This window comes from Rana temporaria, chromosome 1, assembly GCF_905171775.1.
Source record: "Rana temporaria chromosome 1, aRanTem1.1, whole genome shotgun sequence".
NCBI classification, from domain to species: Eukaryota; Metazoa; Chordata; class Amphibia; order Anura; family Ranidae; genus Rana; species Rana temporaria.
In genome coordinates this window covers 103864871-103887634 of record NC_053489.1, presented here as the reverse complement: position 1 = coordinate 103887634, position 22764 = coordinate 103864871, and the positions used below count along the sequence as shown (strand labels likewise).

Below are 22764 nucleotides of genomic sequence, written 5' to 3'. Positions count from 1 at the left end.
GGTCAAATGCAGATCAGAATGAGATCTACTGCAGGTATCTATCAATAAATTCTGAATGATCTCAGAAGTGTTGTAAACTGATTACGAACTGAATGCCATCAACACAATCTTGATAGCTAACCTATAGCACTTTGAGAATCCTTTGTCATGTATTAAATGTTTATTTGTAAAGCAAGGAATATATATATTCAAAAACATATAAACACTGAAAAAAACAACTAAAGTAAGTAATTAAAATTAACACTTTAGTTTAAGTAGTTGTAAAGGCTGAAGTTTTTTTTTATGCATGAAGGTAAAAAAACCTTCTCTGTGAGAGTACCTTTACAGAATGTATTTTGATCTCAGGAAGCTGAGTGGGGTGTTTTTCTCACCAACAAGCTACTCGCCTCATCTTACAGAGGCAGCTTGTGAATGAGCTCACACGAGTGCCCCATAGCAAGCAGCTTGCTATTGGGGCATTTGGCAAGGGGAGGGGCCAGGAGCGCCAGCGGGGGACCCGAGAAGAGGAGGATCGGAGGTGCTCTGTGCAAAACCAGTGCACAGAGCATGTAAGTATAACATGTTTATTTTTAGCGAGCCTTTAATATCCCTTTAAATGTGTGCAACACCGTCCATAAAAATGGTAAGCCAATGCATAAACAAGGTGAGGCGATTAATCACGTCTAACAGTAAACCATCCTGGTATCTGGTCATATAAATGAAGAAATAAGCAAGCACACCTTGGTGGGGGCCATTGGTAGATTCTCAATAATGTCCGTCTAGCTCAATGTGGGCACTCTGCCTGTGGCACATCTATACAAAAATATTATCAATGCCATAGTTTCCCTTCTGTATTCTACACACTAGTTTTTGTTGCAGCTCCACGTTCAGGTTTTACTATAAATTGATTCTGTTGATAAACAGATATATTTATGTTTCTGTAAAAGTGAAGTTTTACTTATTACAGGGGTGCCATAGAGAGTGACTGTGGCTATTAAAGGGCTAGTGCTGCAATAGAGACTCTCCCAATTTGTACAGGTACAACACAGCCATGAGTGATAGGATTATAATATGATCTAGGGTCTTTCCTACATATGACATACAGCTGCTGGGCTACACTGCTTCAATATTTTAACTGTATTTATTAGAAATGACCAATCATCATCAAAGGTTCTTTGACAGGCTTCCTAGCTGGACTTTAACCCAATTCCTTCCAGCGTATCAGTGCACATTTTTACAATTTGCATTATTACATGCCTTGGATCTGTTTTCTTCACTTAAACACATAAGATTAGTACATTGTCATTGTTTAAAATGTAATCTTTAAAACATACTACAATATGTTCTAGATTCATCTTCTCCATTGGCGCAATCCACCTGCCCGTCACAAAGTGCTGATGGTCCTATACAAGTTCTTCGGTCATCACACAGGAAGCCAGCCTTACCAAGGGAGGTTCTGCACTCTCGAGTATATACATCTGAAAAAAGATGATATGTGATTGTCATAAACCAGTAATCACATACACACATACTGTATCTATTTTTATTATAATTATTATTAATACTATTGTTACATAATGCTAACACTATCAAAACATCAGTTTGCAGTATTTAGTTCAGCCATATATCAGATTTCGACCTGTGTTCGGTCAATTCATCATCACATGAATATCCAAGCATATATTATTTTATCTTTCTTGTTGCCCTCCTTAATTTTAATGTTTTTTTTGGTGACAGATACATTTTTCACCTTAAAATACTAAAGGCCTGTACTATAAGCGTATGGGAGGCCCAAAGCTCTTGCTTTGTCTTGAGCCCCTAGTCTCCCTTTTTCTATCTCTAAATTTCTCCTCCTCACATCTGAGCTTCCTGTCACAAAATTCTTCCTGAACAACAATTACAGTGGAACCTTGGATTACGAGCACAATCTGTTCCAGGAGAATGCTCGTAATCCAAAGTACTTGCATATCAAAGCGAGTTTCCCCATTGAAGTCAATGGAAACGAAAATAATTTGTTCTGCATTGACTTCAATGGCATGCAATACCGCATGTGGCCAGAGGCACTGGAGAGCCTCAGAAACGGCCAGAAAGGCCCGAGGACAGTTCGGCTGACCTCTGCAAACCTCGGAAAGACTCCGTTTACAAGCCTTTCCGAGGTTTGCCGAGGTCAGACGAACTGTCCTCTGGCCTTTCCGGCCGTTTCCGAATGGCGCCGATCGTCGCCATTCGGCTCCGGCACCCCCCCCACTCCAGTGAAGGCCAAATGCGGTACTGCAGGCACCATTAGCTTGAATTCTGCTCATTTTGCGAGACAACACTTGCAAACTGAGTCCGTTTGAAAAAAGTTGCTCGTCTTTCAAAAAGCTTGTTAACGGAGTTTCTCGTAAACCGAGGTTCCACTGTACAGCGTACTTCTGAGAATAAAAAATAACCTAATTAGCTAATGATAGTGTAATAATCATGTCTGCCACCTGTATGGAGGGTAAGCTCTCTGCTCTGTTATTGTACTGATTCAATCTTTTATTAATGATTCTCAAATACTTAAGACAACATTTTTGAATTCAGCTTTTTTTTACTTTTTTTTGGGTGTGTGGGTCTCCATTTAAACTTTTTTAGTGTTTGTGAAGGATTTTTCTATCAGATCTACGGGACCGTAATCTTGCTTGCCTTTGGGGGTGTAAGATAAGTTTCACCTCCTCTGCTCTCAGAAGTCCATACTCCTCTAGGATATGAAGCTGTGGTAGACCTGTTCACACTCACCACCAGGATTGTAAATTTAGGATGTTCATGAATAACAAAAACTCCCTTTGATTGCTAAACACACATGTCACAGACACAGTAAGAGTATGCCCGCAATCATGTGCTGGTGCGGTGCACATGATTGCGGGCATATTCTGAGGCCGCATACACACGATCGGTCAAAACCGATGAAAACGGACTGAAGGACCGTTTTCATCAGTCCAAACCGATTGTGTGTGGGCCCCATCGGCCAGTTAACCTTCGGTCAAAAAAATTAGAACTTGCTTTAAAATTGAACTGACTGAGGTGACCAGCACTTTCTTAATGAAAAAATGGCAGATAATTTTTTTTTTTTTTTCATCTGCCATTTTTTCACAGTGACACAGTGAGGCTGCAATTGATATTTGTTTTGGTAGTCAGAGAAGGCAAGCATGGCTCAATAACACACAAACGTTTTTTTTGTGTGTGTTATTGAGCCATGCTTGCCTTCTCTGACTACCAAAAAAAACATTAATTGCAGCCTCACTGTGCCATCACATGCAGCCACTGTGCCCATCAAACGCAGCCACTGTGCCCATCAAATGCAGCCACTGTGCCCATCAAACGCAGCCACTGTGCCCATCACATGCAGCCACTGTGCCATCACATGCAGCCACTGTGCCACTGCCAACACATGTCGCCACTGTGCCCATCAAACGCAGCCACTGTGCCCATCATGTAAATGTAATACATACAATTATTGAAAAAAAAATTGAAATAGGGGGAAAACAAAGAAAAGTCATTTTCGGTTTCAGACTGAATTTTTTTTTATTTCGGTTTCGTTTCGGTTCTGAAATTTCCATTTCGGTGCACCCCTAGTCAAAACCGATCGTTAGTATGCAAAAGCATCAGTTAAAAACCCGCGCATGCTCAAAATCAAGTCGACGCATGCTTGGACCGTTCTCATCGGATGGACTGATCGTGTGTACGCGGCCTTACTGTGACACGTGTGTTTAGCATTTAAAGGGAGTTTTTTCAATATGATAACATAGCTCTTTGATCTAATCATAACATTCTAATTACATCAGTACATCACATGCAGACAGCCAAACTGTGGCAAGGTATATTAACTCCTCAATCACACGGACGTATTTAATTGTACACCTGTGCGAGGAACCTAGGGATTCACAGGTGGTATGAGCATCCATTGCAGGCAGTCCCATTCATGTCAATTGGGATACAGTGTCTGTACGGACACAACAACTGCTACCAAATGATAGCTGTGTGGGTGGATGGCCCCAAACGCACACTGCCTGCATTCTGGGCCGTGCACCCACACAGCTGTCAAATTGGCAGCAGCAGCTGCGTCCTTGCAGCTGCTGTGACCCAATTGACATGAATGGGACTGTCCGCACGGGGATGCATGGTACCTCTGTGCATCCTTGCCCAGGCGTATGCTTCAGTACACCATTCTGAATGAGACCTGACACTTTAAAATAGCTAGTAAGCTATAGATTTACCCTAGTTCCCCCTACTGTCTGGAGTTGAAATGTCATAAATAGCAGAAGTCATAAAAAAATTGAGTTGTGCTTTCTCGCAATTGCACCTTTATATGTTGGGCGTGATGTCCTGACTACCTTTTTTGAAAAGACAAATAATACAGTTTGCTTACTTCCATTCTTTGGAATTCCAAAGATGACTCCCAATGTGATAAAGGCGGAGATTGCTCCAAGGGTGAGCAGCACCATTCCACTGATACAGAAACATTTCCTCTTGAAACAACAGGTGCAGTCTGTAAAATATGCCATTCATTCCATTAGACATTAGTTACAAAGGTTACTTTTTTCCATGTTCCTGTTATCTGAGATGCTTGATGGTTAACACAGGTAATGGAAAATAGGAAATTGTTTTAATGTAGATTAGATCATATGATAAGCAAAATAAGCAAATGGAATGCTGGCTATAATTTGTTTTTATGCAGGTTCAAACAATTACCTAAATACAAGTGACATGTCAAGGTACATCAAAATTATTCATATGCAAACACCAATCTTTAAAATATATTACCAAACGATCATTAAATGTGCTCAAAGACGTTGGATGACGTCTTTTGATCTGTCCAATCAACTGGTTTAGGTGACAAGCTATTGTTTGGTGTGTCATCAAAACTGTCTAAAGCTATTTGTATCATATCTGCAATATAATGTCTATAGCCAGTTTTAAGCTGGCCACAAAACATAATAATTGAAAAATCGTATTTAGAACTAAAAATCAAATAATAAAGGGGAACGCACAGAATACCAATGTGTAAAAATTAAAACGTGTAAATCAGGCAAAATAAAACATGAAACAATAGTTAATTTCTCTATGTGCAATCTTCAATAGTAAATACATCCATCAATGTCTTCTCCAAATGCAATACCACCACATACTAGATTGGAGCTACCCGGTTAATGCCCCATTCACACTTCAGCGTTTTGTAGCTGGAAGTTCAGAATTCAGCCAGGAACTCGATCGGAGCCGTATTCTGCCGAGAAACCCGGTCGTGTGTACACTTTTGGCCGAGGAAACCGACGAGGATCTCGTCGGGCCAAATAGAGAACATGTTCTCTATTTCCTCGTTAGTCAATGAGGAAACTTGGCTCGCCGAGATCCTCGGCGGCTTCACAAGTAACTCGACGAGCAAAACAATGTGTTTTGCCCGTCGAGTTTCTCGGACGTGTGTACGGGGCCTATGAGCTCAGACACATGTAGGTGGATGCTGAAAGCTACATGAGTCTATTTGGAAGCAGATTTGAGAATTTTTGGCCCCATAGGCTTCAATGGGAATACCAGAAAGTGCCTGAATTGAGCATTTCCAAGCATTTTTTCAGGAATATATCAGGCATTTTGAACATGTCAGAGCTGGTCTTCTCCTCCTAGTGTTTTCCATTGGCTGAAAACAAGAATGCCTGAAGCTTGAATACACATGTAAGGGCTCTTTCACATGGGCGGCCCGTTCAGGTCCGCCTGCCAGTTTTTTAGGCGGACCTGAACGGGCGCTCCGTGCTCCTCTATGGAGCCACGGATGTCAGCGGTGACATGCCCACTGACATCCGACCCGCTCCGATCCGCCAAAGTGTGACGGAGGAAAAACCTACTTTTCCATCCGTCTGGCAGATCGGATCGGGTAAACACGGACAGACGGTCCGTGTTCATCCGATCCCCCATAGGGGAGAGCGGAGAAAAGACAGGGCAGTCCCTGCACAGTGTGTGGGGACCGCCTGTCCTCCGCCGGCTCAGCGGGGATCAACGGAGCGATCCCCGCTGAGCAAGCGGAGGTTTACGGGGTGGATCATTACTGATCCGCCCCATGTGAAAGGGGCTTAAGGTGCTTGTAATATGATTCTAAAACACTTGTTTTAGCCATAAAGCACTCAGTAATCCCCTCTCCATGGATTTCAAATTGCTTCTCTCTATTTTCTTAAACTCTGTATAGATGGAGATCCCACTGACAAATCAGTACATTATTGTTGTACTGGTATAGAGATTTGTACTGCACTGAAAAAAGGAAAGAGGCCGCAAAACATAAACTGGTAACAGATCACAGCCACAATCCAAAACATCCAAAGTGTCACATAATATTGGGCCTTCACCAGTGAGGTAGATTTAATAAAACTGTATAAAATCTGGTGCAGCTGTGCACGGTAGCCAATCAGCTTCTACCTTGTTCAACTAAGTTTTGACAAAAAAATCTGAAAGCTGATTGATTTCAATTCAGAGTTGCACCAGATTTTGTAAATCAACCCCAGTGTGTCCTCAAAAGCTTACTGGTGCATTTCATGTCCTGGAGTATTAAGCGATACCAATCAATGATTTATTTGTTAGTTAGCTTGCACATAATGATATGGATTATTGTTTCAGGTTTGATTTTGTTTGGTTTGCACATTTTATTTTTACATGTTATTGTGTGCGCTGTCTTTTATAAAATCTCTTTTAGATTTACTAATAGCTGTGTAGTGTCACGGACCCTCTGATTGGACATAAATTGACTGTTTGGGTAATCCATTGTTTTTAAAAGTTAAAGCCATGTATATAAAAAATGTACAATCAGGATGTAAAATGTGGCATCTTTAAAAATATAGCCAACTATAGTCTAAAAAGTATATTTTTTTAAAGTGCAAACTTAAATTTAAAGTGCAAACTTAATTATAAGAAATGTCCCATTACCCTAATAACAGAGTCACTTAAAGCGCTCTTAAAATATGATTTTTATTTATTTCCTTACAGTCGTTAAAATTAAGAATCTTTGAGGACAACCTAAGTTGGCCAATACATCGACAGAAATTGCCTTGGTTTGGGTAGCTGGAGGTAAAAAGTCAACCAATGCTTCATACTGAATCTTTTCAATAAAAAATTCCTGCCTGAAGGTGCCTATTGACATTAGAGCACTTACAGTCAGATCAAGGAATGTTCATACGTATAGTATGTAGGTCTCCCCAGTGCCCAAGAAAATTAACCATAATATTTTTTTTCCGTTAATAATTATTGTTTTCCTCTGTAGCAGCCATTTGCCTATAGTGCCGAACCTTATCTCTCAATAGGCAGAATTAAAGGCTAAGTTCAATAATGCAATCAATGCAATAATGTACATTTTTTGCAAAAAAAAAAAAGCTTTCCATTTATTCTACACACGCTTAATTCACTGTCCTCATGTCTGTTGGAAAACACGTATCTGTTACTGCTGCCTTACTTCCTGGACAGACCTTAGGTCATGACTCAGGAAGAAGTTGACCAGCTGACCTCATTAGCACACACCCTGCATCATCCACCCTCAGCTGGTCAACTCCTTCCTGTGTCATGACCTAAGGTCTGTCCAAAAAGTAAGGCAGAAGTAACGGATACGTGTTTTCCAACAGACATGAGGACAGTGAATTAAGCGTGTGTAGAATAAATGGAAAGCTTTTTTTTTTTTGCAAAAGAAGTACATTATTGCAATGATTGCATTGATTTTTGACTCCTCTGTAGTTCTGCTGCAAACTGATTGTGCCAATCTGCTCAGACCAGTGGCGGCTGGTGCTCAAAATTTTTGGGGGGGCGCAAACAAATGAAAAAAAAAAAAAGACAATTGCAGCCTCACTGTGCCCATCAAAGGCAGCCACTGTGCCCATCAAATGCAGCCACTGTGCCATACCATCAATTGTCGCCACTGTGCCATCAATTGTCGCCACTGTGCCATCAATTGTCACCACTGTGCCATCAATTGTCACCACTGTGCCATGCCAAATGCAGCCACTGGGCAATGCCATCAATTGTTACCACTGTGCCCACATCAATTATCACCACTGTGCCCACATCAATTGTCGCCACTGTGCCCACATCAATTGTCGCCACTGTGCCCACATCAATTGCCGCCACTGTGCCCACATCAATTGTAGCCACTGTGCCCACATTAATTGTCCCCACTGTGCCCACATCAATTGTAGCCACTGTGCCCACATCAATCGTCCCCACTGTGCCCACATCAATTGTCCCCACATCAATTGTCCCCACTGTGCCCACATCAATTGTCCCCACTGTGCCCTGTAAAATGCTGCCAGTCAGTCTGCGGATAAATGGGGAAAATCTATGCAGGAGGATTTGTTTCATCTCTGTGTAGCGCCTGAGGCTAGTAACTTTAGTGGGTATATCTGAGGGCTTACAAACATTTAAGGGTCTGGGTTGCATTTTAACTTCTCTCCCAGTGCAAAGCAGATGATTAAAGTGTCATTAATCTATTAGATCTAGTGATTACAGCAGCTTCTTGCCTTACAACAGCAATCTACAATTCCATAAAGCAAGGGTTGTTCCTTAATAAGCAAAGGAGAAAACAAGTAAAAAGCCATAGAAAACAATTAGCCATCATTTTTCATTCTCCAGGTGACCCCAAACTGATGAAAGTAAAATGTGCCTGTAAATGTCCCCGCCCTGGCACTTACCTTTCTGGGGTTTCGCCATGCTCCTTCCACGGTCCCTCGATGTCTTCTGCCGCCCTCAATGACGCTTCAGCCAATCAGGTTACTGATAACCAGAATCAGCGAACCTGATTGGCTGAGACGGCTGTCAGTCTTATCCAAGGGACGTAGCCCACCTACGTTCCCTGGATAAGACATCCGGGAGCTGAAGGGCTGTACTCGGAAAGCCTATCAGAGCCAGCGACTTCCGCACAGCCAACCAGCTGCCGTTATTCACATAGCCGGCGCCCAATGTCCAGGTATCTGAATAGGCTGGCCACAATAAACATACACTCATGCAATGCATGAGTGTATGTTATTTGCGCGGCGCTGCAAAACGAAATTTTAAAAGCCTTAAAGGGCCCGTTTTTTTTTTCTTATGACTACAGGAGGGGGGGGGGGCGGCGCCCGGGCGCCCCCTATGGACGGGCCGCCACTGGCTCAGACTATGATAAAATATTCTCTGGCAGGCTCATCATGTAAATGGTCCCATCTCTGCAGATGTTGAGCAAGGATGCTAATTGTAGATATATAAAATGCAGATTATCTCAGACAACCTTCTACTGTTCTTTGTTTATCACACAAAGATAGGCAAGCCAGACTTTGGAGGTCAACATCATTTAATCATCTGTTAATAATATATCCAAATAGCTTAAAGAGCATCATTAGGTGACCGTATTTCTGCATTATAGCTCTTCCAGGATTGGAAGGATGCGGCTACATGCATGTGTACTGCCATGCTTCCTATGCTAGGTCTGCATTTTAGCATGTGTATGTTGCTTTCTGTGCTACATGCAAATAGAAATTCTGGAATATTTTACCTCTGTCATGCTGAAATGTCACAGATCTTCTGGAATCAAATGTTGACACTGAGAAGGTGTCATAATCCTGTTAGGGATGCAACAAGTAAAAGTTTAGTGAACAAATTTAACATGGAAACCAATGCTGGTTTACAGTATAATCCTGTTTCATAGGTTTGAAAGTTACAGCATAACATAAAATTTATTCAGGAAAGAAATTTAAAGCTATCAGATACTTGTAGCGGCTGGGAAGCTGCAAAGAAAAGGGCTACCAGATAGGTAAGTATAGAACTTCTTCTATCACAGTATGTAGGTATACATGTGCTGCCAGTGTCACTGTTAGCTTTACTGATGCAACGGGTAAAATAATACATGACACTGCCCAGATGGATATTGAAATATTTGGATGTTTGGACTGTCAGTTCTCCATACCCATAACCAGTGAGATGCATCAGGGCCTGCAATGCTAGATAGATTCCAGATAGCAAGGATAACTTGCCACAAATTTGTGGCAGTGTTAAATTTTAAGTCTGTTAAAGGGTCACTAAAGGAAAAAAATTTTTTAGCTGAAATGACTGTTTACAGGGTATAGAGACATAATAGTTAACTGATTCCTTTTAAAAATGATTAAACATAGATAAAAAACAATCATATAATGTGCCTACAGTTTAGTTTAGTTTAGTTTTTGCTGTTGTTTCCTGGTTCTCTGATGTACAGAACCAGAGAGCCAATAGAGGGCAGTGATGGTTTGTAAAACGAAACTGGATTGGTGCTGAGGGGTTTTAGACACACAGTAATCACACCTCCTTGATTAGTCACCACAGAGAGAAATCTCCCAGTACTGTGGTGATCAGGAAACAGACAACCAGGAAGTGTCCAGAACAGAGAGGAATTACAGCAACATCAAAGCAAAAATGAACAATGAGGACATGAAACCAGGACTGCAGTAAGGTAAAGGAAGCTATTTAGCTAAAAAAAAAAATCCTTTAGTGACCCTTTAACTTGCCGCACATTTTCACTGGCAAGTTGTACACTTGCAGAGCACTTGAATCACAAGTTCTAGTTCACACCTTTCCAATTTGTAGCAAGAGCAAAGTTGCAGTGGTGGGTCTACAGCAAGAACTCTGCTAGTCAACAGCATTAGAATTCAGCCACAGTGACCCCTGTGGTGGGATGACTATTACACAACATAACTGAACCAGAACTTGCAGTAGACTTGCAGAATGTTTTCAAAGAAAGTTGATCTTGAGTCATGCAATCCGGACTTAGACCCTTTTCACACTGAGGAGTTTTTCAGGTGGTTTAGCGCTAAAAATAGCGCCTAAATAGCGCCTGAAAAACGACTGCCCTGCAGTCTCAGTGTGAAAGCCTGAGTGCTTTTACACTGAGACGATGCGCTGGCGGGACCGCTCCAAAAGTCCTGCTAGCAGCATCTTTGGAGCGGTGTGTTTACGGCTCCTTCCCATCGAAAACAATGGGAAACTGCGGCTATACCGCTGGCAATGCGCCTCTGCACAGGTGCATTGCCGGCGGTTTTAACCCTTTTTCGACCACTACCAGGGGTTAAAACCGCACCGCCAGCGGCCGAATACCGCCGCAATTCCGCGACAATTCAGACGGTATAGCGCCGCGAAAAATAGCGGCGCTATACCGCCACCGCACCTCCCGCCCCAGTGTAAAAGGGGCCTTACTGCAATTGTGCAACAAACTTGTGAAGCCTGGCAAGTCTAGCAATTTGGGATTGTCATTTACACATTATTTCTTGTCCATTTGTATATAAGGACTCCTGGAAAGCATTCTTATTCATGTTCAGTAAATGAGTGAGTAGTGAAGCTTTTGGAATAACAAACAGCTAATTAGAACATCAGGAGTCTGAGAACTACATCCTCAGCTATCAGGACAGTCTTAGGTCCTCCATCATTATGGGTTCAGTACAATTTCCATGGGGTTTGGAATGCTCCAGATGTTTTCTGTCGTACATGTATATCTTACCTGGCGCTCCGGGTGCACTCTGTTTAATGGCATTATACAACTGGCTCCAGGCTGGTACTCTAGGACAGCAATTGAAATAAATAGACATTGAATTACTATTTGCAGTCCTATTCTTTCTCTGGTTTACATAACTGACTTGTTTTTTATGACTAAGAAAAACCACAATGGAAAGACAAACATCACATTGTACCCAGACAATACAAATGTGACTTGGAGATATTGTTTTCATTGTAAATGCCATTGTGAAATGGTTGTGGTCAGGTATGCATATATCATCACTGACAGAAATCAGATCAACACAGCACAGGCAGAAACACGATTGAGGGCAATACAGGGAACTCAGGAAATGTATACGTAGTGGAAAGCACCATGTAAAATTAATTGGATCTTGTTTAATCAGCTAATATTTACTTATTGGACACCTCAGTCTGTGTTACACACTAATAGATATATAATTGCTCCACAAACCTAGAATTTCTACAACTGCCAACTTCTAATTTCTTGTTTATGCATGGTTCATTTCCTAACTGATACTTTGCTACCAAAACTCTACAGAAACCTTAAGAGCCGGTTCACACAGGGGCGGCACGACTTCGGGGGCGACTCGGCCAGGCGACCTGAAAACGACTTCCAAGGCGATTTGCAAAATTACTTCTGTATAGAAGTCAATGCAAATCGCCCCGAGTCGCCCCCGAAGTAGTACAAGAACCTTTTTCTAAGTCGGAGCGACTTGCGTCGCTCCTATTAGAACGGTTCTATTCACTACAATGGGACGCGACTTGTCAGGCGGCTGTGTCGCCTGACGAGTCGCGCCAGTGTGAACCGGGTCTAAAGGGTAAGGAAACGTTCCCACAAAGTGGGGTTGCTCTGAGGCCCGTGACTGGCTTCTTAATCCAACATTAAGGCTTGTGCAGTTTGGCTCTATAGACTTCCATGGGCTTGGTAGACAGAAAGGGGCCAATACTTATACCATCCCTATAGAAGTCTATGGGGCTAAACTACAGACATCAAATCAAGACATCGGCGTAAGAATGTAAGCAATGCTGCAAAGCTCAGAGTGATATTTGGGTAAGTATAAATATTATAAGGGGGGGGGCGAGTTAGACCCACCTGGAGGGTGGCAAAAGGGTAAGGAGATTTTATGGGAACGTTTTCTTACCCTTTCAAGCAGGGCTCCAAATACACTATTAAAATGCATATATTGGAGCTGTTTTCCATTCATTCCAGAGACATACACAGCACCATCAATCAGCACAGCCAAGCTTAAGGCCTCGTACACAAGACCGAGAAACTCGTCGTAAAAGAAACATCGTTTTCCTCGATGAGTTCCTTGTCAGGCTTGTTGAGAATCTTGTCAAGCTTTCTTTGCGTACACACTGTTAAGACAAAATCTCGTCGTTCTCAAATGCGGTGACGTACAACACGTACAACGGCACTATAAAGGGGAAGTTTGATTCCACTGGCACAACCCTTGGGGCTGCTTTTGCTAATCTCATGTTACTGCGTGTTAAGTAAACGTTTGGTAAGAGACGATTTGCGCTTTTCAGTCTGTTACAGAGTGACGAATGTGCTATCTCCATTACGAACGCTACTTTTACCGAAGGTGCGCTCCCTTCTCATACTTTATTCTGAGCATGCGCAGGTTTCTAAGCATACACACGAACGTGTTTCTCGTTGTAAACCAGCCCGACGAGAAACACGACGAGGAAATTGAGACTGCCGACGAGAAAAAAGAGAACTTGTTCTCTTTTTTTCTCGTCGAGATCCACAACAGTTTTCTCGATAAAAAGCATACACACGACCGTTTTCCTCGGCAAAAAAGCTCTGCCACCAAGTTTCTTGATGGATTTTGTCGAGGAAAACGGTCGTGTACGAGGCATGAGACCTGATTTTTCTCTACTGCAGTTTAGCAACATAGCAATGTTACCTCCCTGTCCCTGGACTGTGACTGGACAGAGAATAAGGAACACTAGACTGATGAGGTTATCCCTCTGCTGTCTCTTGCTGCATTTAAAAAAAAAACGCTTAGACCCCTTTTACACTGAGGCAGTTTTCAGGCCTTTTAGCACTAAAAATAGTGCCTGAAAAGCACCCGAAAACTGCCTCCCATTCATTTGATTGGGTGCTTTCACACTGGGGCGGTACACTTGCAGGGTGGTAGAAAAAGTCCTGAAGCAGCATCTTTGGGACCTGTTTGGGGCTCTGTAAAATGCGCTCAAAAAATGCCCCTGCCCATTAAAATGAATGGGCAGCACTTTCCGAAGTGCCTTAAAAGCGATTCGAAAGCACCGCAAAACACCCCAAAAGCGACCCACTAGTTCCCTAAAAGCGCTGCTAAAGCACCGCAAAAACGACCGGCGCACAAGGGACAAATCTCACTGAAGGTAAGTAATGTCCCTGTGCTGATTTTTTTTATTTTTTTTGTTTTAAGGCTTTAAAGTGTTCACTTTTGGTGCCAATTTGGGATAATGGAAGGCCCACTTGTTCACAATGGGATGGGTCATGCAATATTAACAGACAGAATTCCCATTTTGTGATTAATGTAAAATATTTCAGCCAATGCACTGGAATCGCAATGACATTCACAGAAGACATTGGCCCAGATTCTTAAACGAGATACGACGGCGTATCTCCAGATACGCCGTCGTATCTCTAGGTTGCGCGGTCGTATCTATGCGCCTGATTCTTAGAATCAGTTACGCATAGATTTCCCTTACATCCGACAGGTGTAACTGTGTTACACCGTCGTATCGTAAATGCATATTCGTCGAATTCCGCGTCAAGCAAATTAGGTAGATACGCAAATTCCCGAACGTACGCCCGGCCGACGCAGTAAAGTTACGCCGTTTACGTTAGGCTTTTCCCGGCGTATAGTTGCCCCTGCTATATGGTGGCATTAGTGCGGCGTAACAATGTTAAGTATGGCCGTCGTTCCCGCGTCGAAATTTGAAAAAGCTACGTCGTTTGCGTAAATCGTCCGTGAATGGGGCTGGACGTCATTTACATTCACGTCGAAACCAATGACGTCCTTGCGGCGTACTTTGGAGCAATGCACACTGGGAAATTCCACGGACGGCGCATGCGCCATTCGGGAAAAACGTCAATCACGTCGGGTCACAGTACATTTACATAAAACACGCCCCCCTGATCCAAATTTGAATTAGGCGGGCTTACGCCGGCCGATTTACGCTACGCCGCAACTTACGGAGCAAGGGCTTTGAGAATACAGCACTTGCCCATGTAAGTTGCGGAGGCGTAAGGTAAATCAGATACGTTACGCCCGCACAATTTTACGCGGAGGTACGAGAATCTGGCCCATTGTTTATGTTGATGTGTACTTCTACTGAGAGCTTGACTGTAATTTACTTTCCTGAAGAAGCGGTCCAAGTCCCATGAAACGTAACTGCGTCAGAAGTCGCAGCAAGCAAGTCTTTACCCAACCCTACAAGGGATGATGATCCAGTATTTTACTGTGTAGCACCTTAATACTATTTCATATATGTGATTTTTTGTCATGTTATGTCATTGTATTTTTTATGTTTTAAACAAAATTGTAATACAATACATTTTTTATATATTTTTTTCAAATTCATTGTTACCGTTAAAGTCCTTTAGTTAGCTTATAGAGTCTTTTTGTGTAATGCATAAAGTAGTTATACATCATATTAACATAAACTTGATAATTCATAAATAAGTCAATATTTATCTAAATCATTGTTATATTTTTAGCATGCTTTAAAGAATAGGATTTACATTCCCTATGTTGCAGTACTTATACCTTGCAATCTACATTTCTTTTTTCTCTATTACTGGATGCTGGACAATAGCACATGTTCAAGATTTAAAAGTTTTTCAGCAATATTTGGGGAGTAAGGCAAATAAGAAAAACTGTGTATAGGTGGGACATTTATAACATGTTGAGTTTCTTGCTACTGGTTTCTTGCTTCCTCCTCCTTGGGTCAGGTAATAGCCTCCTATGGCTTCCAATACCATCTCTATGCTGACGACTTCCAAATCTATCTCTCTACTCCTCAGCTCACTCCTTCAGTCTCCTCACGTATAAATAATTTACTCTCAGATATATCAGCCTGGATGCCACACCTCTTACTCAAACTCAATCTATCCAAAACTGAGCTCATGATTTTTTTCTCCCCCACGTGCCTCTGCCCCTGATCTCTCTGACAAAATAAATAGCACTACTATCAGCCCGTCCCCGCATGCCAAGGTTCTAGGTGTAACCTTGGACTCTGAACTATCCTTTTCAGCCCCACATCTAAACAATTTCCAAATCTTGCCGTCTCAACCGCGGCAACCGCGGCAATATGTCCAAACTACGACCCTTCCTAACCAATGACACCACTCCTAGTTCACTCCTTGATCTACTCCCGCCTCGACAACTGCAACTCCCTCCTCACTTCAGGTTCTCTGCTAATTTTGACTTTTATAGCGGATACAGCTCAGAGTTTCGGGATATATCTTTTCCCCGCTTTCCCTTTCTTTCTCATACCCTACACCTCCCTACCCTCCTTTTTTTTTTCCTTACCTATCCTCCTCCCGTACCTTTATAAGATTATAGTAATCTTACCGGTAGACTCACCGCACTTTCAGGCCATATGTGTTGAGCATTGTTTTTTCCTGTTTTCTACACCACTGTTTATAGTGGTCTACTGGTTAATTGATTTAAAATTACTTGGTTATTTATTTCTACATTTCTTAATGATATCTACCTGACTATGCTTATGTAATACATGTTCTTTTAGTGTCCTTCCGATCCTAATGTATACTTGTACACTCAATGGAAATATGTTATTCTCTGCCTATGTTTAATTGATATGTTTTAAAAATGCTTGAAACTTAAAAAAAAACTGATTCAACACAAATTGTATGCAATCAGGCAGGCCCTTGCACTACATAATTGAAGGTAAATCTAAAGGAAATTGAACAAGCAAATTGTATAATGTATGGCCAGCTTTAGGTTTGGTACCTCTTTCTCAATTTCAATCTTCCTTCATGAGTGCATACATGTCACGTGGGTATGTTTCTGATACACTGTATTTCATTATCTTCATATAACAGTCTTTTGGAATCAGGTGTTACCACTCCTTCAACCTTCACTGATCATAGAGCAACAGTTAACTTGACACTGATGATTACAACACCTTTCAGGCCATTATCCAAGTTCTTAGCAGGGTCCGATGTCAGTGTTAGTCTTTGACAAAATATAAAGCAGCTTTGAACTTGAGTTAAAAGCTTAGAGAGATGTTGTAACCATTATTTCTAAGTGCTTGAGAATAATTACTGATTGTGCAATGACATTTCACTTGTGACTCCGTCCCCTAAATACTTATAATACAGCCAGGCTGGTGTACACATACATTAGTGTTTTTCCTCTGACCTAATTTTGGCAAGCATTTATTACAAATTTGCAATAAGGAGCCTAAACTGTATCTTATAGCAGCGTACACTTGCGGTTATTGTTCTCTACCTATAGCTTGCATCACAAGCAAAGAAATTGCAGCTCCAGGCTGTTGTCTTTCTCTCAGGAACCGAGGGTGTCGGCAATGCACGTAGCAATTTGAACAAAGCATGTGTTGGACAGTCGCACTCCAAACCAACGTAGCTTTATTTTAAAATAGGAAACAAACACTACAAGCCACAGCAACTGAACTCAGGACAGTTGACGCATTTTACTCTACACTTAGTGTTTACTCATAGTGTCAGCTGTCCTGAGATCCGTTGCTGTGGCTTGTAGTGTTTTTTTTCTATTTTAAATAAAAGCTACGTTGCTTTGGAGTGCGGCTGTCCAACACATCCTTTATTCTTATAGCTTGCATCACATTGCTTTGTTTTTATCCTTCCACGCAAACCGATCTGAAACTGACCTCAAAATCATCTTAGACCGAAAATAAATGTAAGCCATCTTTCTGCATCTGACTTGTTTCTTTGGTACAGGCTCCGCCATCCGCCGAATCACAGGAACAGTTATCAGGGCCGGCGCTACCACTAGGCGGATTAGGCATGGCCAGTCACCTACTCATCCCCGCTGGATGTAACCTCTAGAGCGGTGCATTGCGGTCCCTGTGCGGTGTGTCTTTAGGAGTGTGCACTGTACTGGAGCGGTCCGGAGGAGAGGGAATGTCTGCTGGCGGGGATAGTGCAGGGGCGCGGGGAGGGAACTTTCACATCAACATGCAGTACACTGATAGATCCCTCCCCCGGCTCCCACAGCGGCAGAGTTGTTCGGCGGCTCAGGGCTCTAGCAATACACACCAAACTGAGCATGTGCAGCCTGATTCCATAAACTCAGTGTTATCATGAAATTGTTAGGGGACAGTGGAAGGAGGGGAGGATCAGAAAGACCAGGATCAAACAGCATGTTTACACAATGCTTAGGATTAACCCCTTAGTTTCCACAGAGAGTACTGTACTTGATTCTTTTTTTTTATTTACACTAATAGTTAATTTTCCAGGCCAGCTTTTGGAGGTCTCTGCCCTTCAAATATAACTAAAGGCAACATTTTGTTTTGTTTGTTTTGAATAAGGTGGAGAGGGATTAGAACGCCTGTCATTTCTATTACTGTCTGTGCCCCTGTTAAGGAGATTCATCCTCTCTATTTGTCCTGTTTACCATTATCATTGAAAGTGAAAGTAAAGAAAATCTCAAATTTTGGGTTGTCCCCAGAAAAGTAATAGAAGGGAAATCTTCCAATGGGGATACTAGTTCTGGGGGCCCCAAGAGATTCCCTTCATTTGCAGGGATTACCTCTCACTTCCTGTTTTGGCCATGGGATAGAAAGTGAAAGGAAATCTCTGAAATGGGAAATCTGACAGGGGTTATAACCCTCCCTTACTCTATCCAAAAAGAAAAAAAGTTTTACCTATAGTTCTACTTTTAGTACTGCCTAGGCCTAGAAGAAGGGGGTAAGACCCACTGAAAGCTTGTTGTTAAAAAGTAACTGTTGGTACAAAAAAAAATGTGTGCAGTACTGAACTGTGTTGTTACATATGCACTAATACAGCTACAACCACTGTACACGTCAATATACAAGAAAATTTGAAAATACCCACCCTGAACTGAGTTACAGGTATTCACAATGTGTGAGTGGCTTCCTAAGATTGAATTACCACCTTACAATTTCTTTTTATCGTGTCTTTCTAGTTATAGGACTTAAAGTTGATGTAAATCCGATTCATGAAATTTAAGCTGGGCACATATATCTGCAGTGTTTTCTTATCTCTCTTCAAAGCACTATGTCCCATAACTGTCTCTTGCTCCGTTCTTCTGTTATAAGCCTGATAACTCCTGACAACTTCTCTTACACATATGATAAAAGCAGCTGGCGTTTTGTGTTGGGGAGGATGCTATAAATAGATTAGCACAGAGCTAAACGAATTAACAAACAGAGACGAAAGTCTCTACCTATGAGAAGAGGGGGTGTGTGCCTTTCCTCCAATCAGCTGTCTTGGCTGTATGCCCAGGCTGCAGTGCTAACCAGGAAGAGAAAATCTCCTAACACGATCTGAACTTTCTAAACAGTATATAAAGTTGAAGACAACAGATATACATTTAAAACTTATGTAGGAGGATTTGTTTCATCACTGTGTATCACCTGAAGCTGTTCACTTCACTAGGTATATGCGAGGGTTTACATCCACTTCAAACCGATTAACCTATTGATAGGTAGACATCAGAAAGCAATACAACCCACAATGCCTACACATTTGTGAATCAGGTAAAAGGTGGATTTTTGAGCATTTAGTTCAGGTCCCTTTTTAGATAATATAGGAAAGGGATTATCAATTGAATCATAATGGATCAAGATCTAACAGCTCCATATATTTTTTTTATTAGGGTAATTTCTAATTAAACATATGCAATAACGTAAGAATATTTGAAGGAAAAATGTTCCTGCTAACAAACACTAAAATACACAAATAAAATAAAACAATACAAAATATAATATAGCACTTCACAGACTGAACAACTACGTCAGAATTAATGCTTAAGAAAATCCTACTACATATGGACTGACTCAAACAGCTCCTAATTTAATTGTCTGCAAACTGTCAGAAGACCAAAATTTAAAGCATAGGAAATGTGGCTAGGGTCAGTGTCACTACTGGTAGCACGAGGCGATACTTGGACCCTATAAAGGTTGCACAGGCAGTCCAATTCCTCCAGGATGGCACATCAATACGTGCCATTGCCAGTAGGTTTGCTGTGTCTTCCAGTCTCTCAAGAGCATGGAGAAGATTCCAGGAGACAGGCAGTTACTCTGGGAGAGCTGGACAGAGTCGTAGAAGGTCCTTAACCCATCAGCAGGATCGGTATCTGCTCCTTTGTGCAAGGAGGAACAGGATGAGCACTGCCAGAGCCCTATAAAATGACCTCCAGCAGGCCACTGGTGTGAATGTCTCTGACCAAACAATCAGAAACAGACTTCATGGGGGTGGCCTGAGGGCCCGACCTCCTCTAGTGTGCTCTGTGCTCACTGCCGGACACTGTGGAGCTCGATTGGCATTTTCCATTGAACACCAGAATTGGCAGGTCTGCCACTGGTGCCCCATGCTTTTCACAGATGAGAGCAGGTTCACCCTGAGCATATGTGACAGACGTAAAAGGGTCTGCAGAAGCCGCATAGAACTTTATGCTGCCTGTAACATCGTTCAGCATGACCGGTTTTGTGGTGGGTCAGTAATGGTCTGGGGAGGCATGGAGGGACACACAGACCTCTACAGGCTACACAATGGCACCCTGACTGCCATTAGGTATCGGGATGAAATCCTTGGATCCATTGTCAGACCCTACGCTGGTGCAGTGGGTCCTGGGTTCCTCCTGGTGCACGACAATGCCCGGCCTCATGTAGCGAGAGCATGCAGCCAGTTCCTGGAGGATGAAGAAATCGACCTGACCTAAATCCAAAAGAACACCTCTGGGACATTATGTTTCGGGCCATCCGGTGCTGCCAGATTGCACCTCAGTCTGTTCAGGAGCTCAGTGATGCTCTGGTCCAGATGAGAGGAAATACCCCAGGACACCATCCGTCGTCTCATTAGGAGCATGCCCTGATGTTGTCAGGCATGCATACAAGCACTTGGGGGGCATACAAACTACTAAGGACCATTTTGAGTTGTTGCAATGAAATTTCAGCAAAATGGACTAGCTTGCTGCATCATTTTTTCACTTAAATTTTTGGGGTGTCTTCGAATTCAGCCCTCTGTAGGTGGATAATTTTCATTTCGATCAAATGATGTGTCATCCTTTCATTCCTAACACATTACCCAGTCCATATCAGTATATATATCCAGCATGAGATTTTTGCCCGTTGAGATCTGATATGTTTTCAAAGTGTTCCTTTAATTTTTTTGAGCAGTATATATATATATATATATATATATATATATATATATAGATAGAGAGAGAGAGTAGTTAAAGGATATTGTATATCGTATTGAAAGGGGTAGTAAAGGAGGTAATAGTTTTTGTGTACAATGAAATTATAATAACAGGTAAATTATAAATTTAAAATAAATGAACAATAAAGATATGGCCTGATAATGGAGATTAAAAGGTTTAATGTTATAAGGATGTTAGCTTGTTTCCTTGCTATAGGTAGACAAGTGAGATTTATACATAAGCTTTAGTAAACTCATGAATCTCCAAACAGGAAGCACAGATAATGCACATGTATATCTGAAAAAAGGCAAAAAACTAATTTTTAAATTCTGGGTATTCCCAAGGATGGGTTTTCGATTAATGATCTTTATAAATCTTTCTATTGCTAACTTAAAAGATGCAAAGGGAGAAATTTAGGGCATAGAAGATCATGAACTTTGACTGACTGTGAGTAGCTACAATTCAGATTAAAAAAAGCAAAAAGAACATAAAATAAGCAAATTAAAGAAAAACAATTTGAAAAAATAAAAAGTAAAAGCTTGTGATGAAAAACATAATTTTCCCAGTTGTACAGGGTTCCAAAATAGGAGTGAAATAAAATTATAAGGCCATATAGTAAAAGCCAGTTTTTCTCCCAGTTGTTTGTTAAGATGACAGTCAAAGACCAGTAAGGTAAATAAAAATGGCAGACTGATGAATATCTGGTGGTCTTTACAAGGCATTTATTAAATATTATTATATTGGCATCAATAATATAATTGAATACATTAATAATAAATTAATAACAATAACATACATTTAAAAGAATTGCCAGACAATTTCCATATTAAGTGGAAATGAATACAAGTGGCAATGCACATAATTACTATTTAATAGAAGTGTGATGGAAGTGAATACTGTTCAATAAGAATAATTACAATTAATAAAAAGAAGGCTCACAAATTAGCTGTAACACAAGCGTATCACCCAGTTTACAGTCAATTTAGTAAAGTACATAACAATATTTACTGTACTTACAGACAAAGCACTTCTGGCTCTATTCTGTGCAGCATATGCTGGTTGCTGGCATGTCAGTGATATTAATGTGAACTGAACCTGAATGCCGTTTTATCCGCATTCTATTCTACAATGGTGCCAAGCTCCACCTTTTTCTTTATTCACTCCCTGTACCTGATCTAAAGAAAAAAAATCCATTCATAATTCTGTTTAATTGGCTGCCCCAGCAACCAGGCCACGTATTCAGTTCCAGTAAACTCTGTCTTTTAGAATTATGTTATTTTCAGATTGTAATTTAGCATGACAAATGCGCATAACGTCAGAAAATATATATTCTCTCTGACAAAAAACAACAACTGCACCTAGAATCCTCATAGTTGGCAGGAAACTTGGATTTGATAACTAGGTTTGAAGAAGAAATTCTTTTGAAAAACAACAGTAGAGGGACAATTTATGAATGTAGAGCAGCACACCATAGAAAGGGCATTGGAAGGCTGTATGACATATTAAAAACCTATATCAGCAGTTATTAGTAGATAATGCTTCACCTGCTGGATGACACACGGGGGACATGGGGACACTGCAATGAAAGCCATGGATGGTGGTTTCCTCAATGAAATGGTATAATGTGTTCACCTATATTACTGTTTCAAATCAGAGAAAATATAAAAAAAATCTAATTTGGGATTTTTGAGGCAATGAAAAAAAAAAAATGAACTTTTATATAAGAAATTTTATTTTAAACATATAAACATTATAGAAAAAGATTCATAGAAAAATCCAACACGTTGAAGATATTGTGCAAATATTAAAACATTACATACAATATGAAATAAAAGTGGTACTTTTTGGTGACCACCAGTAGATGAACCAATGTTTACGAGTAGAGGGGTATCTGTCTAATGTTTCA

At 41.2% G+C, this 22764-nt stretch overlaps 1 protein-coding gene across 1 annotated transcript in view; it reads right to left on the bottom strand.

The window, feature by feature from the left end:
* LOC120929951 (low-density lipoprotein receptor class A domain-containing protein 1-like) overlaps positions 1–22521 on the bottom strand; it is a 28521-nt gene extending 6000 nt beyond the window's left edge. Inside the window, exons 1-5 of the mRNA XM_040341449.1 lie at positions 21876–22521; positions 11462–11520; positions 9491–9557; positions 4370–4489; positions 1314–1457 (exon numbers count right to left, since the gene is read on the bottom strand). Coding sequence (XP_040197383.1) covers positions 1314–1457; positions 4370–4489; positions 9491–9557; positions 11462–11494 — 364 coding nt within the window. The 5' untranslated portion in view covers positions 11495–11520; positions 21876–22521. The remainder of the gene's footprint in view (positions 1–1313; positions 1458–4369; positions 4490–9490; positions 9558–11461; positions 11521–21875) is intronic.
* Between the last annotated feature and the right edge of the window lie 243 nt (positions 22522–22764).